This window comes from Tribolium castaneum, chromosome 5 (genome assembly GCF_031307605.1).
Source record: "Tribolium castaneum strain GA2 chromosome 5, icTriCast1.1, whole genome shotgun sequence".
Classification (NCBI taxonomy): Eukaryota; Metazoa; Arthropoda; class Insecta; order Coleoptera; family Tenebrionidae; genus Tribolium; species Tribolium castaneum.
This window is the reverse complement of record NC_087398.1, coordinates 11754141-11781144: the sequence shown is the minus strand read 5'-3', so window position 1 is coordinate 11781144 and position 27004 is coordinate 11754141. Positions and strand designations below refer to the sequence as shown.

The 27004-nt window shown below is 29.7% G+C and overlaps 2 protein-coding genes across 2 annotated transcripts; both read right to left on the bottom strand.

Annotated features, from left to right (window-relative positions):
* Window positions 1-608: 608 nt before the first annotated feature.
* On the bottom strand, window positions 609-3575 carry LOC656428 (hypothetical protein). The gene is made up of 3 exons (XM_008194771.3): window positions 3478-3575; window positions 1523-1603; window positions 609-1369 (listed from the first exon to the last, which is right to left on the bottom strand). The coding sequence occupies exons 1-3, from the start codon at window positions 3490-3492 to the stop codon at window positions 650-652; spliced, it is 816 nt and encodes a 271-aa protein (XP_008192993.2). The 5' UTR covers window positions 3493-3575; the 3' UTR covers window positions 609-649.
* A 1954-nt stretch (window positions 3576-5529) lies between these two features.
* On the bottom strand, window positions 5530-16172 carry LOC107397929 (cuticle protein 18.6-like). The gene is made up of 4 exons (XM_064356664.1): window positions 16033-16172; window positions 9192-9251; window positions 8948-9140; window positions 5530-5708 (listed from the first exon to the last, which is right to left on the bottom strand). Exons 1-4 carry the CDS (start codon window positions 16060-16062, stop codon window positions 5578-5580), a joined length of 414 nt encoding a protein of 137 aa, XP_064212734.1. The 5' UTR covers window positions 16063-16172; the 3' UTR covers window positions 5530-5577.
* Window positions 16173-27004: the final 10832 nt, after the last annotated feature.

The window sequence follows — 27004 nt, the reverse complement described above, 5'->3', positions numbered from 1 at the left end:
AAGCCCCGAAACTGTGATTTTGGAGACTTCAATGACAAACTAAGACACGAAATCGGTGATTTCAACGATCAATCAAGCCCTGAAACTGTGATTTTGGAGACTTCAATGACAAACTAAGACACGAAATCGGTGATTTCAACGATCAATCAAGCCCTGAAACTGTGATTTTGGAGATTTCAATGACTAACTAAGACACGAAATCGGTGACTTCAACGATCAGTCAAGCCCTGAAACTGTCAAAATATTTATCCACCCACGCAACCATGCATGAATTTTATCATTACTCCGACCCACATTTCAGCGCCTAATTAAATTTAGCTACACCGGTTAGTGTTTCTTAACGCTTTTTTTCAAACATTGTTGCGATAGGAGAATGTTTACTGCTCTTATAACAGTGTCACAATCTACGAACAATGTAATTATTATCATAGTTATGAGTCAGCAAGTCGCATTTTCTGGATAAATTAATTACCGTTAAAGGTAAGTTGAGTGCCTCATTGAATTCAAGTTGGCTCTAATCGAGGGCGTGTTCTTGCGTAATAGAGGTGTGGGTGGCGTTATATAAAGTGGAACGGTTATAACCGAGCTCACTTCGAGAAAGACAGTCCCAAATTCAACAACTTTATTAACAAATTATAACAAGAATAAATTAAGTTTGGTGTCTTAAATGATATTTGGGATTTCTGGACGCGTAATTCCTCAAACCGGGAGTTGTAACCGGTTTTTTGTTCGACTTGTAGGTCTGTCGGGCAGGTTTAATTGGTTTAATCGGTTTAAAACCGTGTTCCAGTTGGGGTTGGTTGAGAGTTTCAAGTCCGGAGTTGTAATACTCCCTCAAAAACTTCCTCAATTCTTCTTGAGTTAGCTCATGGGGGTTTGCCTGTTGACTCAAATCGATTTCAATGGGGTACAGTTGGCTCACATCAATTGGGACAATTTTTTCAGTCGTTTGTTTGACGAAATTTAAATCAACAGGAAGTCGGGTCGTCTTAAAGTCGTCATAAGTCGGTTTGTGGTAATACTTTGCAGGAATTTGGACTTGGTTTACTTTGATCGACTCCTCCGTTTCCTCTTCCTCCTCCTGCGGTACAAAAACGTAATGTTTGACTTCGTTTTGGTCGAATTCCGGCTTCAGGTTGTTTTCTTTGTAGCTGATGGGATGCTGTGCCGGGCCGCTGTGTTTAACAACGGCGTTAAAACCGTTTTTCCCATCAGCTGTGTAATCGACGATTCTCACAGAACCATCTGGTTCTAGAACCGAGTAGTGGCCTCTCACTATATCGCCATCTTTCTTCTCCCATTGATGCTTCACGTCTCCCGTATGCAAGTCCTTGACGCCGTAGCTGAAACTGTAGTCAGCTGACGGTTTCTGCAAGAATGTGAAAGTTTAACATCTGGACGGGCGCCAGTTTCGGAGAAATTTGAGGACATTTTCTTCGAGGAATTGGAGCAGAATACGATTTCGCAAGAAAATTCAACACTTGCGTAATAACAAACGTATGGTAATGATTGGAGTACTTACGTATTCGTGCGCAGGAGCGTAATTATGTAAGGCAAGGCCTTTGCTGCTCGAGAGAGTCAACAAGACGACAAATGGTAACTTCTGAAAAAATGTTTAATTAGATTATTGAAACTGAAAGAAAAAGTTGGGTGAAATTTGCAATTATCGTAGTGTCATTGTTCGCAGGATTTAATTAGATGAAGAAATTTCGGTGAACTGCTTTACTTTCCTTTGAAAAGTAGCAAGTAAAGAAGATTAACAAACCTTTAAAACTAGTCTATAATTTCAACAAAAGAAGTGAAGCACAAGATATTAATAAACTAAAGTCTTCGAAAATATTTATTTGAAGAGACATTATTGACACTAGAATCAGCGACAAAAAATGTAAAAATTTTATGATTGTAAAATATTTTGAAGAAAAATGTGGAGTCAAAAATCAAAAATTTTATCGTAATAAAAATCAAAATTTAAAATGTTTTTAAATATTTTTGAGGATAAGTTTGTTTGATTATTTATTTTTTGGCATCTCAAATAATCAGCGTAATAATTAGCGTTTGCAGTTAATACTTTATCGAAATTTTTCGCTAAATATATGTTTGCTTTTCAAAAAAAATATATGTTTTAATATTATTAATATTACGATTTATATTAAAACTTTAAAATATTACAATTCAAATTAATCAAAAATTTATGATTTCTATTATCATTCTAAAATAAAGTATGTTTACCCAAATGACGTATTTTTTTAAAAATACATATTTTGTATATAATTAATATTTTAATTAAGTAATTTTGGATTCTACTACCAATTTTTTTGGGTTTTTTGCATAAAATAACATTTCAACATCGTTTGTTTTTAAATTTTTTGAATATAAAGTAATGTTATTTTGTGCGGCAACATTAATTAATTAATTTATTTATTTAAATTATAAATTAATACATAATTTTTATTATCAGGTGTTGTAGAAAAATCCTGAAAAAAATTGTATGTATAGAGATATATAGACAATAATTCATAGAGAACATTAAATTTCTATGATCATTAATTTTTGAAATTCAAAAAAAAATACACTTTTAACTTATGAATGGCTCAGACTTTGATATTATTGTGTCTTTTTGGCACTAAATTAAAAGTTATCTTAGAAATCTTCCTTTGTGGTCTTTGCAAGATTTAAAAAATAAAATAGAACATATTTAGAACAATAAAAAGCCAGACTAAAGAAAATGTCAAAAATTAAAAAAAAACATTTTGTTTCTTTTGTCCCAACAATTAATTGTCAGATATAATTTTTGTTTTTTTGTTTTAATTTTATGTTAAATATCAAGTGCATTTTAAAAGTTTTTTTTAAATTTATACTTGTATTTTTTTAATAAACATTCATTAGCTTGACGTGCATTTTTTCGCAAAAATATATTCGTTCAAACATTTAGTTGTAAGAGCTTGTATAACGACCAAGAGTTGTCAAAATCTTAGATTTTAATAAGAAAATGACAAACTCGATCACAACCGATTAAATGATGAGATAAAACCTAAACTATGAAAGCATTTCTGATTGGGTTAAATAAAAATTGACGCTTCATCAGAAACGATGAATTTGACTAAGTTGGAGAGAAAACTCGGAGATTTCAACGCTAGTTAGTATTTGGCGACTTCGTTTATAGATAAAACCACTAACTTCGAATGCAGAAACAATAAATTTTGGTTGAAAAAATCGGATTTCCAGTTTGGAGAAAATTCCTGAGACAAATATAGCACAAGTTTCTCTCGTTTCACTCTCGTGACTCCCATAACCAAACAAAGCTACTTAAAACTTACTAAATGCAAATTTTTGAGATAACAATCTAATCTAGCGTAGCCAGCAGGAAACAGTGTCAATGTAAATCAAATTAACTCTCAATAGAATTGTTGCTGAAACCAATAATCGCGAGCTTTTATTTGTGATTGAGCGCTTTTCCTGCTGCACCAACACACCCACCTGCCATATCCACATCGCGTTCAAGTTCAAGTTCGAGTAAAACGCTCACGCAAGTACTTTCACGGACTAGTCTTGGGTGAATCTCGCCGTTTATTTATAACATCTTTAACAACATCCCTACCAGAAAACGACAAGTTCCGGATTTGAGGCCAAAGTCGCACCCTGGCATATGGCAAATACCCTCGAGAGCTAATTATTAGTCCGATTTTGTTCAGTTTGTGCTAAATTTCAAACTTAGTTGTACCAATGGTTAATCAATTTTGGGACAGCAGGAATTGTGTTTCGCGCTTTATCTAGCATAGAAATCGCCAGTTAATGGATAAAGAGAGTCCCATTTCTCTTACTTTGTGGGTCAGTTTTGACCAAATAAGTCGGGAAAAGCTAAAACAGTATTTTCCGGGAGAAATTTTGTCAGCAGGAATTATCTAACAGTCGAAAATGTTATGAAAAAGTAATATAACATTGGCGCACTTTCTAACATTATTAATGTGTTTGCTGAAAAATGCGTCACGCTTCCAAATATTTGAGCGATTTCAGGAAACGCAATTAATAAACACTAAGTGATTTCAACGACAGGTGAGGCACATGTCACAAACATTTCGTTGAATTGGTTTCAGATCTCTCCCAAGACCTACAAAACAAAACAATTAATTTCACTCCGAGTGGTGAAAAATCACACGTTTCAAGTGACACCTGGAAAACCAGTTCAAATTTTCAGTTTTCAGTGGCTGCGACCTTGAAAATGTGCGCCATCTTGTCAATATAACACCAACTAGCACTTGCTTGCAGAAACTTCAAGAAACCGTTAAGTTTCAGTTGAGACGTCTTGATGGTAGCTTTGGCTTCTGTAACACAGATGGCGACCAGTGGCTTTATTTGTTTGTTATTGTTTAAAATAATAACAGTGCGCCAACTGTGTAATTATTCCTTCCACTTCCGCTTCTTGTACAACATCTCACAATTACGTTAATGCAAATTGTGGTCAATTTTCAGGTTTTTATTACTTTTGAAACAGCATTTGTAACGCATGAGGTGCCAACATATGAATGAAAAAAACAACGAATTATTCAAAAAACTGAGATAACATCTTCACCATTTCTTAACAATAAAATTGAGGCCATCTGAAACCACCCAAACCTGACCTGAGATTATTTTCGAACACTGAAATACTTATTTGGTTACAACAGCCGAGTTATGTAAATTTTACATCTTGTATAAAGATAATTGTCGTGTTTACAAAAAATCGACAACCTGCTGAAGCGCCAGAGACAGATTCTGGAGCCTTCAGGGCACTCTTTACGACCTGAAAAAGTCAATTAGTTGGTAATTGATTTCCGCGTGCTTTAAACTGCTGTCGCATCGAGTTACGATTAAAAAGTCATTAAATATGTTAAGACTTTACATTGAAGAGATAATTAGAAGAAATTGAGGAGGAGGACACGTAAATCATGTTTTGTTTATCAGCCTTGAATTTAAGATGTTTATGCAAAAAAGTCGGTGATTTCAATGCTAAATCGAGATTTCAACGCCAGGTTCGGACAGAAACTCGGAGATTTCAATGAATGGTCGTGGGGAGACTTCAATGATGCGAAAGCAAACAAAGAGCGTTTATTTCTCGCAATAAAGATAAATAATGTAGTGACAATATAATCGTCGTAAAAACGCAAAGTGTTGGCAGACTGTCGTACACTTTATCACGCCCCGCATTTAAATAAAATTATAGCACTAACGCGAAAATTTATTTGCCGCAAAGCAAATAAATCAAATCAAATTTTTCCAATCGCAGATTACCATAATCTGGCCAAAGCTTGCCAGTGCTGAAATTATAAATTCAATAACAGTCATAAATAATTCATTCGTTTCAGTATCTCCGGATCAAACTTGAAATAATCAAGGAATATACAATAAGTCATAATTCGGGTGTGGCGCGTTATTTTCAGTAGTTCGCAAGGTCAACCAGTGGCGTACAATGGCCCATCGATCAAAATTCAATCCCAAAGGTTGTCTGCATAAAATTTGTCAACACACCTCCACAAATAAATGACGCAACAATTGATTAAACCCAGTTTATTTGTACAAAAAAGGACAATCAGTCTTTGATCATTCCGGTAGGTTGGGGTAGGTTTTTCCGGGGTGAAAAAGGTCGTTGCTGATGACCGCCACCGGCCTGGCGTGGGTAAACGGGTGTCTGTAGTCCTCGGGAAACTTCAGGTGTTTCAGAATGGGGTAACCTGAAAAAGTCCACTATTTGGTAACCCGAAAGGTCACTTGACATAATTGAGGTTTTAAAATGTCATCGCGGCCACGCCCGCTTTCATAACAATTTTCAGTACAGTTACGATCATAAAGAAGGACACCCCTGTAAACCGAATGGATGGCAAGGGGTTGAACTCAAAGCGCAGTAATAATTTTTTGGGTCATTATTGACAACAAATATTCTTTCAAAAGTTTCCTCAGCTTGGAAGCACGATTTTGTGTTTTCACTTTTGTAATATCAATCATAATCATGTAAATTAATAAATATAATTAATTTACTCAAACTATTACGTAGATTAGTAAATTAGATAAAGTACTTATTTATCTGATTATACCTAATATAAATATTTTTGTAGATTTCCAACGGAAATTACAACGTAATTATTTCTTTTCAAGTGTCCAATTTACTGAAAACGAATTAAACATTAATTGAGAACAAAACTAATTTGAATTCATTTATCATTTAGTATCGACAAATAATGTTAAAGTAATCAAAAATTAAAATATGATTAAGTACACTTTTAAAAAATTTAATGGTAACATTAAACAAAATCAATAACAGATTTATATTTTCAAACGTAACACATAAAATTTTTGGCCTATTAGAAAAGTTTTAATTTTTGTAAGTGGTAAAACATGTCGGTCGCTATCTTATTCCCTTCCTTATTAGGTTATTAATTTTTACAAAATTAAGAGGCGTATTCAAAAATAAAAAAAAAATTCTTAAAGTTTGTTATGTTGTGTTATTGTGTAGAGACACAACATCCAGTTATTTACGTTTGTCCGTAGAGATTTTAATGCTTCATAAAACATGAAACTGAGAAAACTGTTCTGAAATGCATCGAGAAACTGATTTTTAATTTTTGTTTTATGTTGAAAAATTTTCTAAAACAATGGTCTCAAAAAACTACAAATAATAATAATATGAATAATGATAAATACCTTGATTAATAAAAACAGTGAGAAGTAGCAAATGCTACGCAAAGACAAAACAGAAACTATTAAATATAAACCTAAGAATTACAAAAAGTAAATACATACAAGAAGAAACTAATAAGAATAAACAGAAAATAATATATTTTTTCTTGTGATAAGAACAAAAAACTGAAAATATCATTGTGAAATTAAGACTGAAAATCCAGTTATTTTATGTTTGTCTGTGCAGGTTTTAATGTTTGATCAAACATACCTAATGATGAGGAATTTTTGGCTTAGCAGAAAAGTTTTAATTTTTTGTAAGTGGTAAAAGATCGCTTCTTATTCCCTTCCTTATTAGGTTATTAATTTTTACAAAATTAAGAGGCATATTCAAGAGTTAAAAGAATAAATCTCTTAAATTACATCCCAAAAGTGTATTGCAATAAAAAATGTAACCATAAAATACGTACTTAATTTACAACAGATAAAGGGCCCAGAGAAAAATAATTCTTTTACATCACTCATTATCAATAACAAAGCAACCTTCTGATAAACCTTATTTGAACGAAATATGGGAAAATATAGTGTTCTGAGTTAAATGTTTAAATTAAAAGTTTTGTCTATTACATTTCATAGAGTCATTTAAACGCTGCTCAAAATTTTGGTCGAAATCTTTGTGATAATTAATAAAAAACGTCAGAAAAACCCACTCACCGCCGGCTTTCACCATTAATTGGCGTTATATTGCTATTGTATTTATAAAAAAAAACCTTAGAACGTTAGAAAAGTTTCAATAAAGTTTATTTTTTATTTTTATTTTTTGTATAAAGAAACCTAAAAGGCAATGTTCTTTAACAAATCATTATCTTTTTACTTTGAAATTACCAACGAATAATAGTTTTTATTAAATTTTGTATTTTAAACTTACGTTGGATCAAAACAACCTATTAAAGCAATTGTTTATTTAGTAGCGGTTTAAAGATTTTAATCCGCAAGTGGATTTAAATTTTTTATTTGCTGTTACTTGCCATTTCAATGCAATAAAAATTCCAACATCGCATTTGACCAAATTATTTTTTTAAAACGTTGATGAAATTGTAAAATAGTTATTGATTACTAGATCTGTCATTGAAATTATAAACTTCGTTACAGTTATTAATTTTTTATAGTGCATGAATAATTTATAACAATTAGCTTTGAGAAAAAATGCGGTGTGGCTATTTTTATTAATAATATATGATATATTGTATAATTTTATAAATAAAATTAAAAACTAAAAATTATCTTAAAATGATGCATAACGGCAACAGAAAAAACATCATTTAATTTTTTCAGGTAAATGATTTATTTGTTCCGTAGAAGTAAATTATTGTAAAACAGTTTATTTAAGAATAGAAAAAAAAGGAAGAAAAAACATAAAAAATTCGTTTCAAAAAGTACATCATTCCCAAAGAAATTTGAAATGGTTAATCTTTTAATTTTTGAGTAATAATGTCATCAATATTTTTGTAACAGAAACTTTTAATTTTTAGTCATATTGATACAACTTTTAATTGGCTAAATAGCAACACAAAAAATAAATGTTATATACTAATATTCTCAAGAAAAAATCTTCAAAAAGTGGAAAACTAATTTTACTACTATCAATACTAACCAAACAATATTTAAATATCTAAAGACAAAAAAAGTAATTTTTTTTATTTCAATACAATTTATAAAGTACCATCCACCAACCTCTTGACAATGATTATTAAACCTGTATGCAAACTTTTCTTGTGCATTCCAGAAATTGTTCGTAATATACTTCCGGACCAAGATTTTTTAAATCTTCTAAATTTCGTTTTGTTTTCTAGTATTTTATATTTGCCCATATCTCAGTAACTTCTTTGTCAGTACCTATATGAATTGGTAGAATAGTCAAATTTCATTTGTTTAAGGTTAAAAATTTATGAAAAATAGTAAAATTTTTAAAATAAACCAAATAATTTCACTTACAATTACATCTTTTTGAAATTACGCTCATATAGAAAGAAACACAAAAATAATTTGGCATTTTTTCACACAACATAAGTTATCGAATAGATATCTAAAAATTGTTTTTGTTATTATTTACTTTCCTCTTTTCATTCTCATTTTCTTTTCTTGTTTTGTTTTTTTTTGTTCATAGCTTAATTCTGTTTTTTTATTTACGCATAATTATTATTATTATTATTATTATTATATTACGGTTTGAGTTCAGCCCCCCCGCTAGCGGGCCGGGTATTAGAGGTGTCATTTTTTATGATCGTGACTGTACCTGTCGGAGGCTTCCTGAAGGTCACCACGGCCCTGAATCCGGCTTTCCCGTTGACTTGGTACTCCACCACCCGGATTTTTCCGTCGGGCTCCAGGAAGCTGTAAGAACCGTGGACGATGTCCGAGCGTCTCTCTTCCCAGTGTTGCGTCACGACTTGGGCTTCGTCAATCGCATACCTGAACGTGTACGAGACCTGAAATTATTTTTTCGATACTGTTTTGCTTCTGCTGGGTTACGCCACTACCTCATTAAGTCCGTTGCACCATCGGTTGGCCACGGATACGATTGTTAACAGAACAATGCCCTGAAAGGTAATAAATGCTCACTATGTTTCAGTAATCAATGCGTTTGGCTGAAACTGAAAAGCGTGAGCGAGATTAGAGCGGAATTACTGTTATTTTTGACAAGATATTAGAAATTTTAACGAGCTGTTGGGCTCGAGGCGAAAAATGCAACGCGGAAATTTTAGCGATAAATTAAAGATTGGGAACCGGAGATTTCAATGCTGGAACTCAACTGTGAATTATTAATTAATAAATAATTAAATTAAATATGGATATTTATCAAAGCAATTTTGACGTTTCTGGTTAAAAAAGTTAGGCAAGTTTCTCGTCATTTACTCCAATTACGTGTACAAAATTAAAGAGAAATTAAGTTATTTACGTATTTGACGAGAAATTGGAGATATTAATGAGCAATCAGTACATAAGTCTAGACTGACGCTCAAGTAAAACATATTTTTAGAAATTGTTTATTTCGGAAAAGGTCATCTCAATTAACTTATCCTTGAATATGAGATTATTTTTTAAGAATAGGTTTCTGGGAACTGGAAATTTTGACAAGAAATTAAAACTCTATTCCTATCTAATACAAAATGATAAAATTTCAACATTCGGTCCATATTCATATCATATCACCTTTGTATGGTTATCTTGTCTCTGTCACAACATACGATTTGGACAAAAAATTAAAATGTTATGAGAACACATACTTGAAAATATTAATGCAAAGTTAAGACACAACATCCAGTTATTTACGTTTGTCTGTAGAGATTTTAATGCTCCCTAAAACATGAAACTGAGAAAGCTGCTTAGAAATATATCAATCGTCTCAAAAAAATTACAAATAATATTAATAATATCAATAATATTAATTACCTTCATTAACAAAAAAAAGTAAGAAGGCAGTCTAGCTAGTGCTATTGAAAAATAAAACAGAAACCATTGAATATCAACTCAAAAATTACAAAAATTGAATACCTGCAAGGAGAAAAATAATATAGTTTTTCCTGTGATGAGAACAAAAAACTGAAAATATCAATGCGAAATTAAGACCCAAAACCCAGTTATTTTTGCTTGTCTGTACAGATTTTAATGCTTATTTAAACGTGGTACCTACTTATGAAAAAACTCTGAAGAAGTTACGAAATGCATAAAAAAACCTGACTTTTGAAATGACTTTTAATTATTAAGAACTAAAGTTAAATAATAAAAACTTTAATGGTTTAGATATAAAAATAGAGACAAAGTTATTTATTGATTAATTTTGGTTTTTGTAAACATTTCAATACACGTTACCAAAAAACAAATTTTTTGAATTAATTTCAATTTTTGGTAAACAAATTTTCGAAATCACGTGTTTTTTTAGCACAAGACTTAGAATGTGATAGATTTCGAAAATAGGGGAAAATGCGATTACAGAAAGTGTTGACAAAATATTAAGACATTAAATTAATCTACAGTAGCCAAACATTTTGATGTAATTTTTTTATTATGACCAGTCAGATTGTAGGGAAAAAGTGTTTACAGCGCGCCTAAGACGTCTTGTGCTGTAATCTTTGTACTCTTGTCTTAATATTTTACTGTTTGAGAAATTTCAACGCTCGAAAAAACAAACACATAAGTAATAAGACTTGTAAAAAAATTTTAAAACAATTTTTTTCAAATTACCTATCTTTAATTTTCACTCAACAATTTTTTAAAATTAAGCGTATAATGTCAACAAGAGGTGATTACCTTTAATACGAGGTTTCGGGTAAAAAAATTAAAGTATTATGACGACAAAAAAATAGAAAATAACAAGGGGAAATTAAGACACAAAATTGAGAAAACTTGAAAAAGTCACGAATAGTATTGAAAAAACTTTTTTTAAGATAGGGGAAAATGGGATAATTGAAAATTATGACGAAAAATTAAGATATTAAATCAATAAACAGCCGTCTGACATCTAAAAATTAATTTGCACTTTAAAAAAAGTTGTGATTTTTTTATTATGACAGGTCAAATTGTAGAAAAAATAGTGTATACTACTCGCACTCGCACTTACTCACGGCTCGTGTCGTATAATCTTGGTACTTGTGTTTAAATGTTTAACTTTTTTGGTGATTCTAACGCTCGACAAAAATGAATAATAAAAAACAGAAAAATCTAAAGCTTTCTCAAATTATCTTTAAAGTTTTGAAATTTATTAAACCAAAGTGTGACATCAACAAAGGATGAGAATACAAAAACAAAAAAATTAACAAAAAGACAAAATTGATCCATTGCTTTATTGTGGAGATTTCAACATTCGATCAAAGTACCTATAAAAAATATTTTTAGTCAATTTTCTGACAATTACTTCCTAAATAAATTAATAGGTAATGGCCAAATTACAGAATTTAAGTTGTTTAGGTGTTTGACGTAAAATTAGAGATATTAATTAGTCTATGACTCTAGAAATATCAATAACTACCAAGGCTCTAACGAGGAGATTTCAACGCCCAATCAAGACGAAAAATTTCAGAAAATGTCACTTGTTAATTATAACATTTATAACCTTTGAATAATAAAATTTTTATCAGAAAACAAAATGAAAACGTAACATTCAAATTTAAAATGTATTTAGAATACAAAATAAAGAGATTTCAACACTTGGTCAAGAGACAACACTAATTTTTTCAAAGGTTATCATTTACAAATACCACGCTATCACCACAATGTTTTGAGTATTAACAAATTTAATTTTTTAAGCGATACAAGATTGATAGAGATTTCAATGCTGAGTGGAGACACAAGATTGGATTTTAAATTTTCTAACAATAAAACATTTTTTTATCATTGGGAAGGTTATTGGTACAATAGCAACGTCCCACTTTTCTCTTTTATTATCAAATAAAATTTTGAGTGACAAATGGTGGAATTTCGTTGCATCAGATGGAAAACAGAAAAAATGCGTCGGTGCATGCCATCGATAAGCACTAACCCCTTTCGCAACGGCCTACTTTTCCCCGTCAGCTAATAAAACAAAACCCTCGTCATTTGGTGATGATCGTGTGTGTGATTACGATCTGAGATCTAGTTTCGTGACCGAGAAGTGTTGCAAAATCGGCGATTTATCGATGATTTGCACCAAGTTTAGTCTCTTGTCAACGACCTCTCATCCATCCAAACATGTGCAGTCATGTTTTAATAAGTTACGTGACTACAAAGCCGAGCCTTGTAATTAGATAAATTATCCTTTGCGACAACAATGCATTAAGCCAATTAATTGTCCGTCAGTCGTGTTGTCAACAATTAGAGGTAATTTCAAGGCGCTCTCTGTGTAATTACACCCGGGATTTTTTCAATAACCGCAAAATTTAAGAAAGTGTTAATTATTCGGTTTCATTCATTATCGAAATGGCAACTGTCGGCCCTGAACTTGCAAAAATGCGGACATAGTCTGAATTGGGTCTGATTAGGCGAGGTGTGACCTGATCTAGGCCATCGGTGCATGTAAACAAATTGGCCATTACGCAGCTGTTGAAATTGATGAGAGAAATATGCTAAAATCCTGTGGGAGTCGCATTTCTAATTAGATATTTTGTGCAAATTCGGCACTTTGTTGAAGTAAAGTTTTTACGCTTTCTAAATTATTATCGCGTTATTTATGGGCGGCGGGATATTTTTCTTAATTGTGGTGTTGTCAAAGAAAGTAAATACGAAACTGAAATTTTTATTGTAATTTTAGTCGACAAGTATAATTCGGACCGGCCTCCAAAGTAATGACAGTGCTCAAATGTGAGCCAAGAGAGTTGTAAAAGTGCAAATTTGCATTAAAAAGATGTTTTAACTCGAGAATTAGAGCACAAGAATGGACGATAAGAACAAACTGCTTCTCCTAACAAAAATTACAATTTCAAAGGCTGAAAAGTAACATTTTCAGGAAACATGCGGTTCAGAATTTTGAATAAAAAAAACAAAATTGTTTCACCAATTAAAAAATGAGATAAAATGATAATAAAATCCACCGTTATCAGTTGTTCCAAGGTTCTTACTATCCGATTTCTAATAAATGTCCGAAATTTTCATGTTAATCAAACAATAAAAACAAATCATAAAAATCGCCGATGTATCCTTGAATCAAGGGTATCAAGCATAAAATCATTAAGAATATAAAAAATGCTAATTTTTGTACAAAAATTTAAAAATCTATTGTAACTTACTACATATTATATTTCTATGTGCAAATAAATATCAATGCTCTTTAAAAGCACAATATTAAAACAAAACGTTGGATAATTTATAAAATAGATAAAGTATTTTGTCAAATTTTTCGAAAAAATTCCCGAATGTCTCAAGTACAAAATTTAAAATTTTGCAGAAAAAAAGATGACAACAAAAAATAAAAATTTCAACGAGACAAAAAAACACGTATTTTTTTCTCATTGAACTAACGTTTTCCTGTAATGATTTCGACAATCAATAAACACACAAAATCAAAAATAAAATTCAAATTAATAAATCATAAAATGTATACAAGATGATGATTCTTCTGAAAGTACCTATATTTTATTTATTACGAATATATCTTGTAATAATCTAATAACCACGCAAAATTTTTCGTTTGCAATTAAATATTTTTTTCTGCAATACCTTACAATTAAAGTTAATTAATTTGTTAATATTAAGTTTCTGCATAATTATTAGTTCTTATATCATTTTTGAACAAGCGATCTTTAAATGTTGTTCTGTGCAAAAAAACGTAAAATAATGTCACTGTTCCTGAAAAGTAATTACGTAATTAAGTAAAATTAAAAATTCAAATAAACGCAAATTTGGTGCTAACAGCAATTTTATTACGAATTTTTGGCTAAAAACATCATTTAAACCTCATTATTCTTTTAGAATAACAATGAAAAATAAGAAACTTTCAATAATTGTTTTTAATTAATTAATTTTTTATTATAAAAAAGAGTAGAAAAGTTCACATGAATACAAAAAAAAATAATATAGCAATCGTTGATTTTTGTGCGACCATTAGTTTTTGAGATATATAATAAAAAATTCTTCAGTAACTTTGGAAAATGTCTTTTCAACTCAAAATATAAATTGTTACAAAACAATGTCAAAAACCTGAAAACTCATTCTTTAGAGAGTAAAGAAAAATATCAACCTCTGGCTTTAATACTACTATGAAATATTTTGAAATAAAACTTTGTATTTAGCCTTGATACATTTTTACAATTTACGAGTATGTACTCGTAATATTCAGATTTTCTGAATAAAATAGTGCTTTAAACACTTGGTAAAAAAAATTAAATCATAATATGAGGCATAGATTTTTTTATAAACCTAGTTAAAGCAATAAAAAAATACTTTTAGTAAGTACCTAAACAATGCAGGTTACTGCAGTTTTGGCACATTATTTATATTATTATAATATTCTATATTTCTAATAATTTTATTTAACAAGGTGGTTTAAATAGGTCTTCGCGAGAAAATTTAGAGAGTCAAAAAGTCAAAAAAAAGTAAAACCTGTGTTGAAAAATTTGCGCCAAAAATATAAAGCAATGCCTGTAATCTCTCATTATTTTTTTAAATGAATTGCAAAAAACAGCTTCAAAACCTTAAAATTTAATTTTTTAGAGAGTAACACAAAAATAATTTGTAATAAAATGCAGCATTATGGTAATCCTAATACAGCTTTATTCTACAAAATTTTCAAAAAAATATAATTAAATGCTTGAGAAAAACCAAAAACCAAATCAGATCATAAGACATAGATTTTTTTACATAGTTGAATCAATCAAAACTTTTTCACTTTATGAGAGTCATTTTGACGAATTATTTACCTTACTATAGTCTACCATTATTTTCCAAAAAATTTATTAAACAATTGAGACAAACATTGGCTTGAAAAAATAAAAAAAGGAAAAAAAACATGTTATTAATTTCTAATTTAGAAAATTACAAATTTTGGAAAATGTATTTTTGGTTCAAAATATAAATAAACGAAACAATAAAGCAAGCATTTTGATAATTTTTTCTTCTAAAAAAAAAACAACAAAAACAAAAGAGTTTCCAGTTGGACAAATATAAACCTTTTGAAAAACAGAGATATTGAAAATATTGATGACTTGATGAGCATGCATCAATAAGAAATATTTAACCAATTAGGAAAAGAAACAAAGCTCCAATAATTTAAAAATTTAAACACAGTGAATTTTCTTAACTTTATAAATTTATGGCAGTTCGATCTTCAGCTTCAATAAAATGCGAATTAAAATATCGTTGTAATTAGTTTTGTAAGAAGCGATTTTCCGACGTTCAGGCATCAATTATAATTAAATGTAATTAATGGTTTGAATTAATCACATTCCTTGCACGCACTGATTCCCTCTGGAGAAAAAATCGAAAATTTTGCAACTACCGATAAATTATAGTAATCGAAGCGAAAAATCGAACTCTTTTCGTGCCAGAACATCCCATAATTGTCTCGAACCTTTTACCTGACCGTGAGATTTACGAAACAATTAATCAATAAAAATTACGCGCTTCTAATTGGATGTGCCTAAGGTTACACTTTTACCAAAAGACTCGCTAAATGCCATCGCTAATAGATTACAAAATCGCGCCGTGTAATTAAACAATTAACTGAGGGAAAATGGGAAAAATTATTAATAAAATGAAAATGGAAATTCTCAAGATTACTGTAGTGACAAAAGCAGTTGTCACTCCAATTGTGTTAGGAAGCAGTGAGGAAATGCCCCGATTGTTAAACCCTTTTCTCAGTCGAGCTTAGATTACCATACAATCGCAAAAATGATCAAGACAAAAGCTTACCAAATTGAGTGTGTTTGTGATGAAAGTCATATCAACAGAAACATAATAATCTGATTCTCACAACATACATAGTTTAGAAGTGAATAGTTTGCAATTGCGAACCGATCGGATGAGAGGATGAGAGAAGGGGCTATCACTTGTGCAATACTCTTTCAAAGTTGTAATTTGTTACCCTGAGACAGTTTCAAAGTATGTGGGTGGTATTCAAAGGCAGGTGCGTCGTTTCACGGACGTGAACTTCGCCAAATGGGGAAGGAATTAGGGATGGGATGAGCGAAATGTCAAGGTGGAAACTGTTTGCTCTAAGAGGCGATTTAGATCGTGCAGGACCTGAGAGAGTTCCTGCTGGCGGAGCGCAAAGGTGGAGGTCTTGCAGGATAAAAGCAATGCAAAAAACGCACAAATCACACATTGATTGGTTGAAAAGGGCACAATTTGTATGACAAAAACAATTTACTTTGCTCTGTAATAATTTCTAAGTATTTTATAGTGGTCCTTTCACAGAGGAAGTTTAGTTTTTCACTAAAAAATTATACCTAACTCGTAAATTAAAAATTATAGTGGTCATTATAATTTTAAGAAATCAAAGAAATTCTTCATTTTTAAACTGGCTCTAGTAAAGTTTTATGCACTTTCTTATGTCTGTAGTGCTCTCTATATCCCTTAAAAGTGTAAAAAAGTCAATTCGCTCAATTTTTTGTTGTTTGATTTAACGCATTTTATCGAGATTTTGATCCTTTTCCGGTGCCCGGAACATTTGTCGGACAATACCCTATTAAGGTTATCATGAGAGCTCTGCTATTAATGTGTATCTTTTACAAAAAAGGCTAATAGTTTTCGAGAAAATAAGTCACAGATAAGTATAGGCAGAAATAGGTAAAATAAAAAATCAAAAGTAAAAAACTATTGGGAATTTAGCAATTTGCTCGACGCCAGTCGATTCCACAAACCATTTTACGTGAATTGAGATTAAAATACTTTTATTTTTTCAAACAGTTGTGCTGTTTTCCGAAGCATTTTGGTTTTTCACTAAAAAAATTCCGACTCGAAAATTAAGAATTTTAAAACAAAACCATTTGTTCAAGCAAATTAAAAATAAATATAGTAAATAAATGTAGTATATAATAGTATATATAGTAGTATAGTAGTTTTTTGGTACTCTTAACATCTATCGGGAAACTATTAGACGTGATTGTTATCATTTGCGAACTCGGTTAATTATCTATCATTAAAAATTAGACTACTAAATTAAGACTAATAGTTTTGAAAAAATAGCTTATAGATATAAGCGAAAATAGGTAAAAAAAATCAAAATTAAAAAACTATTAAGAATTTTGCAATTTGCTTAACGCCAATCAATTCCCTGGACCATTTTACATAGCAAAATAATTCCATTTTATTTAAAAAGTTTTGCTGATTTCCGGAGCATTTTTAAACTTTTATTTAAAAAATTCATAACTTGAAAACTAGAAGTCTTAGAGCAAAACGGTATGTTCCAGTAAATTCTATTTCTTTCTTTTTCAACATACGAATTTTAGAAACTTTTTGTCTAAAATTATGGTTGTCATAATAATTTCTCTCTTCACAAAATCCAAAAAAAAATCTTACGGCTCTAGTAGAGTTAATAAGTAATAAGTAAAATAAATAAATCATAATAAAACAAATATTTGAAATTTTGAAATTTGCTTGACGTCAATCGATTTCTCAGATTATTTTACATTGGTTCATTTCCTTTTTTTCGAATTTTTTGTTGATTTTCGAAGCATTTTTAGCATTTTATTATTATAAAAATAACAACTCGCTAATTAAAAGTTCTAGAACAAAAAAAGTTGTTCCAGAATCTTCTGAGAGTTTTTATTGTAATGTCGAATTTTGAAAAATTTTTGACAAAAATTATGGTGATCATTTCTACCTCCAAAAGAACAAAAAAAAGCTAAAGTTATAACTTTTAGGCACTTTCTTATGTCTATAGTACCCTCTACGTTTTTTAAAATTGTAAAAAGTCAATTGGTTTAATTTTTTAAGGTTTAATTTTCCCAATATTTGACAAGAGTTTGGTCGTTTTCCGGTACCCGGAGCATTTATCAAGCAATAACTTCAAAACTATTAGACGCAACTCTATTAAGTTTACTATTATTTAAAAGCTTTATTAAATATCTATTTTTTTGCAAAAAAGACTACTGTTTTCGGATTCACAGTTTTAGTGAAAATAATTTATTAGAAATTTTGCAATTTTCCCGACGCTGATTGAGTTTCCAGATCATTTAACATAAGTTCACATTAACATACTTTTATTTTTTCCAACAATTTTGCTGTTTTTTAAAGCATTTTTAGTTTTTACCAAAAAAATTTAAATCGAAAATTAAAACTCTCTAGAGCTAAATGGTTTCTTACAAAAAATTCTACGGTTAATTATACATATTGTACGTTTTTTTTACAACGTATGAGTTTTAAAACTTTTTGCCTAAAATTAAATTATAGTAGTCATAATAATTTCTGCCTTCAAGAAATCAAAAAAAAATTTTTAACTAACACAAGGTAAGTTTCATGCACTTTTCTATATTTCTACATCCCATAAAACTCTAAAACATAGTTAATTGGTTTAATTTTTCAAATTTTTGTTGAGATTTTGGTCGTTTTCCGGTAGCCGGAGCATTTATCAAAGAGTATAACTTCAGAACTGTTAGTTATTAGAATTAAAACTGTTAAGTTTATTATCATTTGAAAGCTCTATTAATTATCTGTTTTTTACAAAAAAACTATTGTCATGAGGCTAATAGTTCACGAGAAAATAGCACATAGGTAGGTATTAAGTAAAAATGAGTAAATTATAAAAATCAAAACTGTTCCATTTTTTCGAATAGTTTTATTATTTCCGAAGCATTTGTAGCTTTTTATTAAGAAAATTTATAACTCGAAAATAAAAAGCCATTGAAGAAAAGTCTGTTTCAGTAACTTCTACTATTTTTTTTAAAACGTAAGATTTTTTAAAACTTTTTTTCTAAAATTATGGTGGTCATAGTAATTTATATCTTAAAAAAAACAATTTTTTAAAAACAAGCTGCAGTAAAGTTTAATATACATACTTTTTCCTTATAAGTGGAAATATTGCTAATTCAATTTTTCAAAGTTTGATTTTTACAGTAATTTTGAAACTACATATTAGACGTAACCCCATTAAGCTTATTATCGTTTAAAATCTCAATTTATAATCTCTTAAAAAAAAACTACTGTCATCAGATTACTAGTTTTCGAGAAAATAGCTCATAGGTTTGAGCAAAAATAGTAAAATCAAAAAATCATAACTAAAAAATTATTAATTTTCTCAAGGCTAGTCGATTCTCCGGATCATTTTACATATTTTTACATCAATATAATTCTGTTATTTCAAATAGTTTTGCTGTTTTCCGAAGAATTTTTAGTTTTTTACTGCAAGAAACATATTCGAAACCTAACAGTCCTAGAGCTAAACGGTTTATTTTACGTATTATACAAGTTTTAACATTTAAATTTTTGAAAATTTTTGCCTAAAATACTTTCGTACTTTCAGTAAGAGAGAGAGTATCCTACGTCTCACCCTGTATAATGTTACAATTGCACAAACAGATGATTATCATTATAGAATGGTAGACAAATGAATGTTCTCAACGAGATTATTCTTCCTGAAACGACGTTTCCTGTTGTAATGATAAAATGTTGCTGTTTCAAATAGAATACATCCGTTTTGTTTTTAATTCAAGTCTGAGTAGATCAAGGACAAACAGCCTTGAAGAGTAAATCTCAGCCAACATTTGATCTTCTATAAATTAGACCCGACTTTACAGCTTTGCCCCATAATTACATAAATCAATAATCAATAAAATTATAGATAATTAGCTAAATACACACCGCATTCACATATGCGTGATTATTGCGCTGAAATATCTCGCAACACTTTAATTAACTCGAAATCGAAATAATCTTCAAAATCAAGCGATGTGAAAAGATATAGTCGGCCGTGAATTTTTTCTCTGATCCAGGCGTGCCTTGATTTAAAGTCACGGTTACTTGATCAGTCGTAGCTCACGTTGGATTTTTCAGGCGTGTCGTTGACCGGCGCTTGTATTTCTTTCAGTATTTCAGAAAGGAAGTTATTAGAAAGTCAACGGAATAGAAATGTCAATTAAACTGATGTACATCGTGACGTAATTATTGTCTAGAGAATCTTCATTCATTCAGTTTTGTATTTCAATCAGAATTCTCTCGGAATTAATTAGATATTTTCTAATACACGTCCGACTCTCTTCCGTACGCCACCGATTATTATAATATTTTACATAAATTATGCGTCGCTTTCTTTTTCCCCAAAACGCAAACGATAAATCATTTTCTACGAGCTTGAAATGACACAATGCGCAAATCCGGCGTTAATGAGTTGTGAAATAGTGCAGTTGCGTAATTAGAGGAAAAACCGAGATCGTGAGAATTCAAGAGCGCATCATTCAACGATCTTCCGATCAGCGGGAACTCAACCGCAACAAATCCGCAATCCATGGAAAAATTGAATGGGAAATGTCGACAATAAACAATTTGTATTTGTTTTTTAGAAATCACTTCTGCAACTAATCCTTATTTAATTGTAATTGAAGTTGAACATTAGAATCCTCCTTTAGAACGTTTACAGTGAGTTTTTATGTCGAAAAGATTAACCAATATTGCTGTGGTTCAATGGATTCATTATTTTAAATCACCCGTTTATATTTTGGCCAGTTTTTCATTTATTAATACTGTTTAAAGCACGAACAAGCATAGCGAGTGAGTACCTTCAATAGTTAAGATTAATCGCACATTAACAGACTAGTTATTATCAACAATTTTCGTTGCCTACTAACTTATTGTATTTAATACCAAATTTATAACTTTAAATAAGGTTAAACTTTGACTGAATTTTATCGAATTACTGTAAGACAAACGGTAGAAACTCGATAATAATTAGTCGTGGGACGTAATTTTTGCATTTTTTTGAAAACCGGTTGTGTTTTCAGTAAATTGTGTTCAAAAACGGGCCGCCAGGAGTCACAAAAATTTTCCTTCAACTGACCGTTGTAGGTACAATTTGCTGACTTGCTGACTTAGAGGAATTATACAGGTTGGGGCTATTGGAAGTGTATTTTTACTATACAGGGTGTATTTTGACTATAGATTCTGGATTTAAAAAAACTGATCCATATTTTTCATTTTTTATTATGAAATTAATATTTTCCAAAAAGTTACCCCAAAACCAGTACTTTTTTTAAATGAACTGAAGCTTAGATGTTTGTGAAATGAACAGACATAACAAGAAAAATTGTAATAAAGTTTGAAAACGTTTGGCAATAACATTTGCACCGACAGATTTGAAATCGAAGCCGTTTACTGTACATTTTCACATTTTATTATTTTACTCAAAAACTGTACATTTTACAAAAAAATTTCAATAGACCAAAAGTTTCTAAATAGAATAGGCTTTCAAATTCTAATAAAACTAATTTGTGCTACAAAGTTATAAAACAATATATGTCAAGAAGGCCCTTCTAGCTTCTTTTAACAATGCATTACGACCTTGTGATTTCCATTTTGCAAAATTTTGTAAAGGTAAAAAGTATAGTCTGTATTTTTGTAAATTTGTGGTAACTTTTGAAGGCTAATAATAATTTCATAATAAACCTTTTTATGAAAAAATATGAGTTAGTTTATTTTTAATGCTTAATCTATGGTTAAAATAAGTGCTCTACCTCGCGAGACATCCTGTATATTTTAAAAATTTATAATTGCCCAGCATATAACGTTTTTGTTTTTCTATATTATAAATTGTCTCAAAAAATTTCTACAATTTCTTAAATTAAAATGAATTAATTGTTTTGCAATAGCTGCAAAAAATTCTTAATTCCAGTGTCACCTATAAGAACAAGCGAAGTTTAAAATAATGTTTTGTAATAAAAATCAGTCCTTACACAAATGTGACTGGCTCTCAAAAAAAATTGTAGGTAAAAATTAAAAATTTGAATAAACGTAATTTTGATGCTAGTAATCATTTATAAGAATTTTTTTCACAAAAACATCATTTAACACTAGAGGCCTGGTTATAGAATGCTTTGTTAAAATTTAATTCGTTGTTAAAAGTTTACAATGCGAATGGAGCAATCACATTTGTTCAATTTGGTCACGTGATCAGTTTATCACGCATTTAATTGCGGATTAAATAAATGACGCTTCTGTAAACCGGTCGCAATTAAATGCGTGATCACGTGACCAAATTGAAGCAGTTTGGTTGGTCCATTCGCGTTGTTAACGTTGTTAATGACGCTTCTGTAAACCGGTCGCAATTAAATGCGTGATCACGTGACCAAATTGAAGCAGTTTCGTTGGTCCATTCGCGTTGTTAACTTTTAACAACGCAATTAACTTTAATTGAGCTTTCTAGAAAAGTAATAAAATTTCGATTAATTTGATTAATTTTATTGACATTAATATTTTTGATTAACAAATTTTAATTAGAACAAAAAGCAGAAAAATGTGAAATAATTAACAATGATTTAATAGCAAACGCTGAATTTTGTGCGATTATTAGTTTTTGAGATATACTGTCGCTCAAAAAATTCAGGACACTTTTATTTTTTTTAATTCAAAGTTCTTTATTAATTTTTTGTGTGAAGTTTACTTAATTAATCAATTAACTGGTGTCTTCCATATGTTCAAACGTCAAAATCACAAAATAATGAATGAAAGGTTAATGACGTCCATACATCATTCTTTAGAGAAAATCATTTATTAATATTAACATTAACTAATGGTCAAAAAAATTAATTTTCAGTTTAAATCTTAACATTTAAAAAACGTGAATATAGGAAATAGTAAAACCGTTGGAAACAGGTGGGTTTCAAATTCGAAATCTGCATAAAACAATAAATTGAAACCACTCACTTTTGATCTTTTTCTTGAACAGAAAAATGCTATTAAACACAGCCAAGTAAAAGATTTTTAATAATTCGAATTTGCATTTAGCACCTCATCCATAAGAGAGCAAAAATATTAAAATTTATTGGACAATGTTTAATGATTAGAAAAATCGTCACTCAGTAACAACGCTCATTCTATAGCAAAGTTACAGAAAGAATATGCTGCATTTCTAGGCGTTTTTTTGTAAAAGTGATAGACGTATTAGAGATTGGTAAAGTAGCGAAGTTTCAAAATATCTTTCACGTAATAGCAATATCGCTTTTCTTTCGTTGCAAGACAATTTTATTTTCAATTTATTACATCTCGGTGAGATTACTAATAATTACCGCAAACATGCGATGATTGAAATGTTCTAATTTTCAGGTTTTTAGTCTTCAGATCGGCGAAAGTTATTTTAGTGCAAAATATCGAACTCTGTATTTTAGATCGCAAAAAAACAAAGGGTTTTTTTGTTTTTTTCGTCGGAGAAAGTTATTTTGTTGCAAGAATCGGTGATAATGAGCAGGTAATGTCGCAGTCCTTGAGGGTTTGCACTAATTGTGAAGTTAACTGAATTAATTGACTCCTTTATATAATTGCATTGTTTTGAGAGCGAAAGTTACTCCTTCCGAAAAAGCGGTCGGCATTGTTGTTCAGTTCCTTGTCTGCGACAAGCCTGAAAAAATGTAATGTGCTGAAAACATGATTGATTGCAATGTTACATCGTATCGTTGTTTTCATCTGTCATAATACGCGATATCTTGATCGCATGCAATTATTAATGACGAGGAGTAAAAGTGCGAAACAAAGCCGTGGATTCCTATCGGTTGCAGTTCGATTTACATAAGTAATTGGACACCTCGATGGGTAAAAGGCCAGAGCGATTCAGGATTATTATGACGAGATTGTAATTGAGTGATCTAAGGGTTTGGTTTTGAATTGCTTTCTTTGCTATCGATTTGATTGTTATCGATAGGCATTTGCATTGGTAATTGGGAAGTGAGTTGAGCACTTTCCAAGCAATGAACGAAAGTTATGATCTGCATTGTTAAAAACGATGATGAATTGGTATTTCCGGCACAATTTTAAGGCGGACAGCTGAAACGGCTTTTTACCATTTTTTGCAGATGTTATATAATTATGAAGACCTGTTAAAGAATTCAGAACAAAACTTGACTCAACTATTCGACTGATGCAAAATAAATTTTAACGTGGGATTGATTAAAATTTGTTGTACACTTAACAAACACAGCATAACACGGATTCTTATTACAACTTGATTGGAATGTCATTTCGAATTATTCAATGAAATTGGAGATTATTAAACTCTTAGACGATTTATTGGCTTAATTTACATTAAAAATGTCCTACTAAAACGTAAAACTCGAACAGTGTTATTTTTAAATTTTGACACAATTAAATAAATTTTCAGCTTGGTTAATTTTCGTGAAATACTGAAATTTTGAGAATACTTATTTCTATTTTTAACTCAAAAAGTACAAAACATTCAAGAAAAGCAAAAACTGTCTAATTTTTGACTTAATTTTTCGAATTAATACTTAATTAAGTGATTACTATTAATTCAGTCGATACAACAAAATATTGCTTAGGTAACTTTAGAACAAGCTATGATTAAATGTGTTCTTTTGTAAGAAAAACTGTAAAAAAACGTCCAAGCCACAAAAAATTATTAATTAAATAATAACTTAAAATTGAACAAACGAACTACGTTGTAAAACTGGAAAGAATTGCTATTTAGAATTATTCTGTTTGTATTAAAATTATATTTTGTATCACTTACATGTAATTATCCACTATAGACATATTTGTCTGTTAGAAATAAATTTATTATTATTATTATTATTATTACTATTATTATTATTATTATTATTATTATAAAAATTTTCACTGAACACATCATTGATGTGTCGTTTTAGAATAACTGTAAAAAACGTAAAATATCGTTTAATTAATATTATCATAAATTTTTTTGATTTTAATTTTTTAATTAGCTAATTTTAATTATTAAGGGTAATAAAAAAAATTTGACTTAATTAGATAATTTCTCCTCCTGGCTTCTTTTGGTGAAAAACTTAAAAAAGTGTGTAAAAAAGTAACTCCATTTTGTACAAAAATTTTTAATTTGCAACTTACTCTTGACGGAATTTTGTTCAAAATAAATGAAATCAAGAAAAATAGACAAAGCAACATCAATGTGATTTTATTTTTGTAATTTTTAGGCGTATTGTGATAAAATCTTTCAAAATAATTAAGTTTCAGGTTCAAAAAGAACAAGTTGACTAGAATAAAAAAGTAATATCAATTTCGAAGAAGTTTTATGAATTTTTAGCCAGTTTTAGTTAATTTTTTTGAAAGAAAAAGTTTAATTAACAACTCGGAAAGAACAAAAATGCATTTTGTTTCGGACTAATTTAGTTAAATTCTTCGGTATGATTTAAACAAAATTTTGAGAATATTTCTATTTTTAACTCAAAACATACGAAACATTCCAAAAAAGCAAAAACTGTGTAATTTTCGTCTTAATTTGGTAATTTTTTGATTTGTTTTACCAAACAGAAAATGATTGCCGACCAAATGTCGTGTTTTTTCGGCTTAGTTTGACAAAATTTTTCTTAAAAATAAGCTAAATGGAGAGAAACTTACATTCAGTTAGTTGAAAATCCTTTCAAATTAAATCTGCCTTGACCTAAAAATTAAGTTAACAACAATTTCGATCTAATTCGGGGATTTTTATCCAACTCGATTTTTCGAAAAAAAAACATAGATTTATTTCAACAAAACATGAAAAAGCCTATATTTTATATATTTAACACCTATATTTTATAAGTATACCTGCGTGGATTTTCGATCTGTGTTTAACAAAATAATTGCGTTTCCGAAGAAAAAACGTACTCAAACAATACAAAAAATTAGATAATTTAAGATTTAAATTACATTTAAATCATGACATTTCGGTCTCTTTAAGCAAAACATGAAAAAAAACTAAGATTTGACTTTTAAAACGTGCCTAAATGTTCACGAAATGCAAAAAAGATGATTTTTGAACAAAATTTATTGTTGTAAAAGTTCTTGTACAATAAATTAATCTGTTTGAAAGACGGTACAAATAATTTAATTGTTACCTACTTTAACATGATTTGTCTAAAAAAACTTTATTTTTAGTTTTTACTTCAAGATGTTCAGAAAATTTATATTTAAATTTACATTTAGTGATTCTTCACTCTGTTTCTCAAAAGAAATTGAGAATAAAACTTCAAACACGTGTTTATTTCCATGAAAATATAAAAATAAATAAAATTTTTTAAAAAAACTTTAACGTTTTTCAGCTTATTTTCGAAAATATTTTGCTCGAAAATGAGATAATTCGAGTGAAATAAAATAAATAACACAAAAATTAAGCTTTGGCATGATCTACATCAATTTCGGTCAAATTTCGTGATTTTCTAGCCAAAATTTGTATAAGAAAAATTGAAAATAATTTCATTTTCGACCTAATTTGGTGATTTTTTGGCTTACTTTAAGCGAAATTTTGCAAAATAATATCTAAGATGTACACAAGATAAAAAATGTGATTAAAAAATGATCGTTTTTTTATATTGTGGTGTTAATATTTACTTATACGAGTTCAGTGTAGTAGTAAACTATTATTGAATAATTGTGAAGCATTTTTATGATAAAATTGTTTAAATAATTAATGACTCAACAATGTCCCCGGAGCAAAACAGCGTGAAAAATGTGAGTAATTATTTCATCACATCTAACATTTAAATTATTCAAATGAATCAAACGGTTGATTCTTGAATAAAATCATCAGCGCCTTTAATTGCTTTTTTATCGTCCGTTTACGCAACAATTTCACCGATATTGTTTACTTTCTCTCATTTATCCTAATATTCTCGCCTGGCAATTCGGCAACGCCCATATATAAATACCATCATGGTCAAAACAAAACTTACTGTATTTTAATTTTCGTTTCATAACACTTGTTCGACTG

Coding starts and splice junctions, on each gene's coding strand:
- LOC107397929 (XM_064356664.1), bottom strand. CDS start 16,062: ATGACTTTCATCACAAACACACTCAATTTG. Junction 9,252..16,032: donor TCACAAACACACTCAATTTG/GTAAGCTTTTGT, acceptor ATTACCTTTCAG/GGCATTGTTCTGTTAACAAT. Junction 9,141..9,191: donor GGTGCAACGGACTTAATGAG/GTAGTGGCGTAA, acceptor AAATAATTTCAG/GTCTCGTACACGTTCAGGTA.
- LOC656428 (XM_008194771.3), bottom strand. Junction 1,370..1,522: donor ACGCTCCTGCGCACGAATAC/GTAAGTACTCCA, acceptor ACATTCTTGCAG/AAACCGTCAGCTGACTACAG.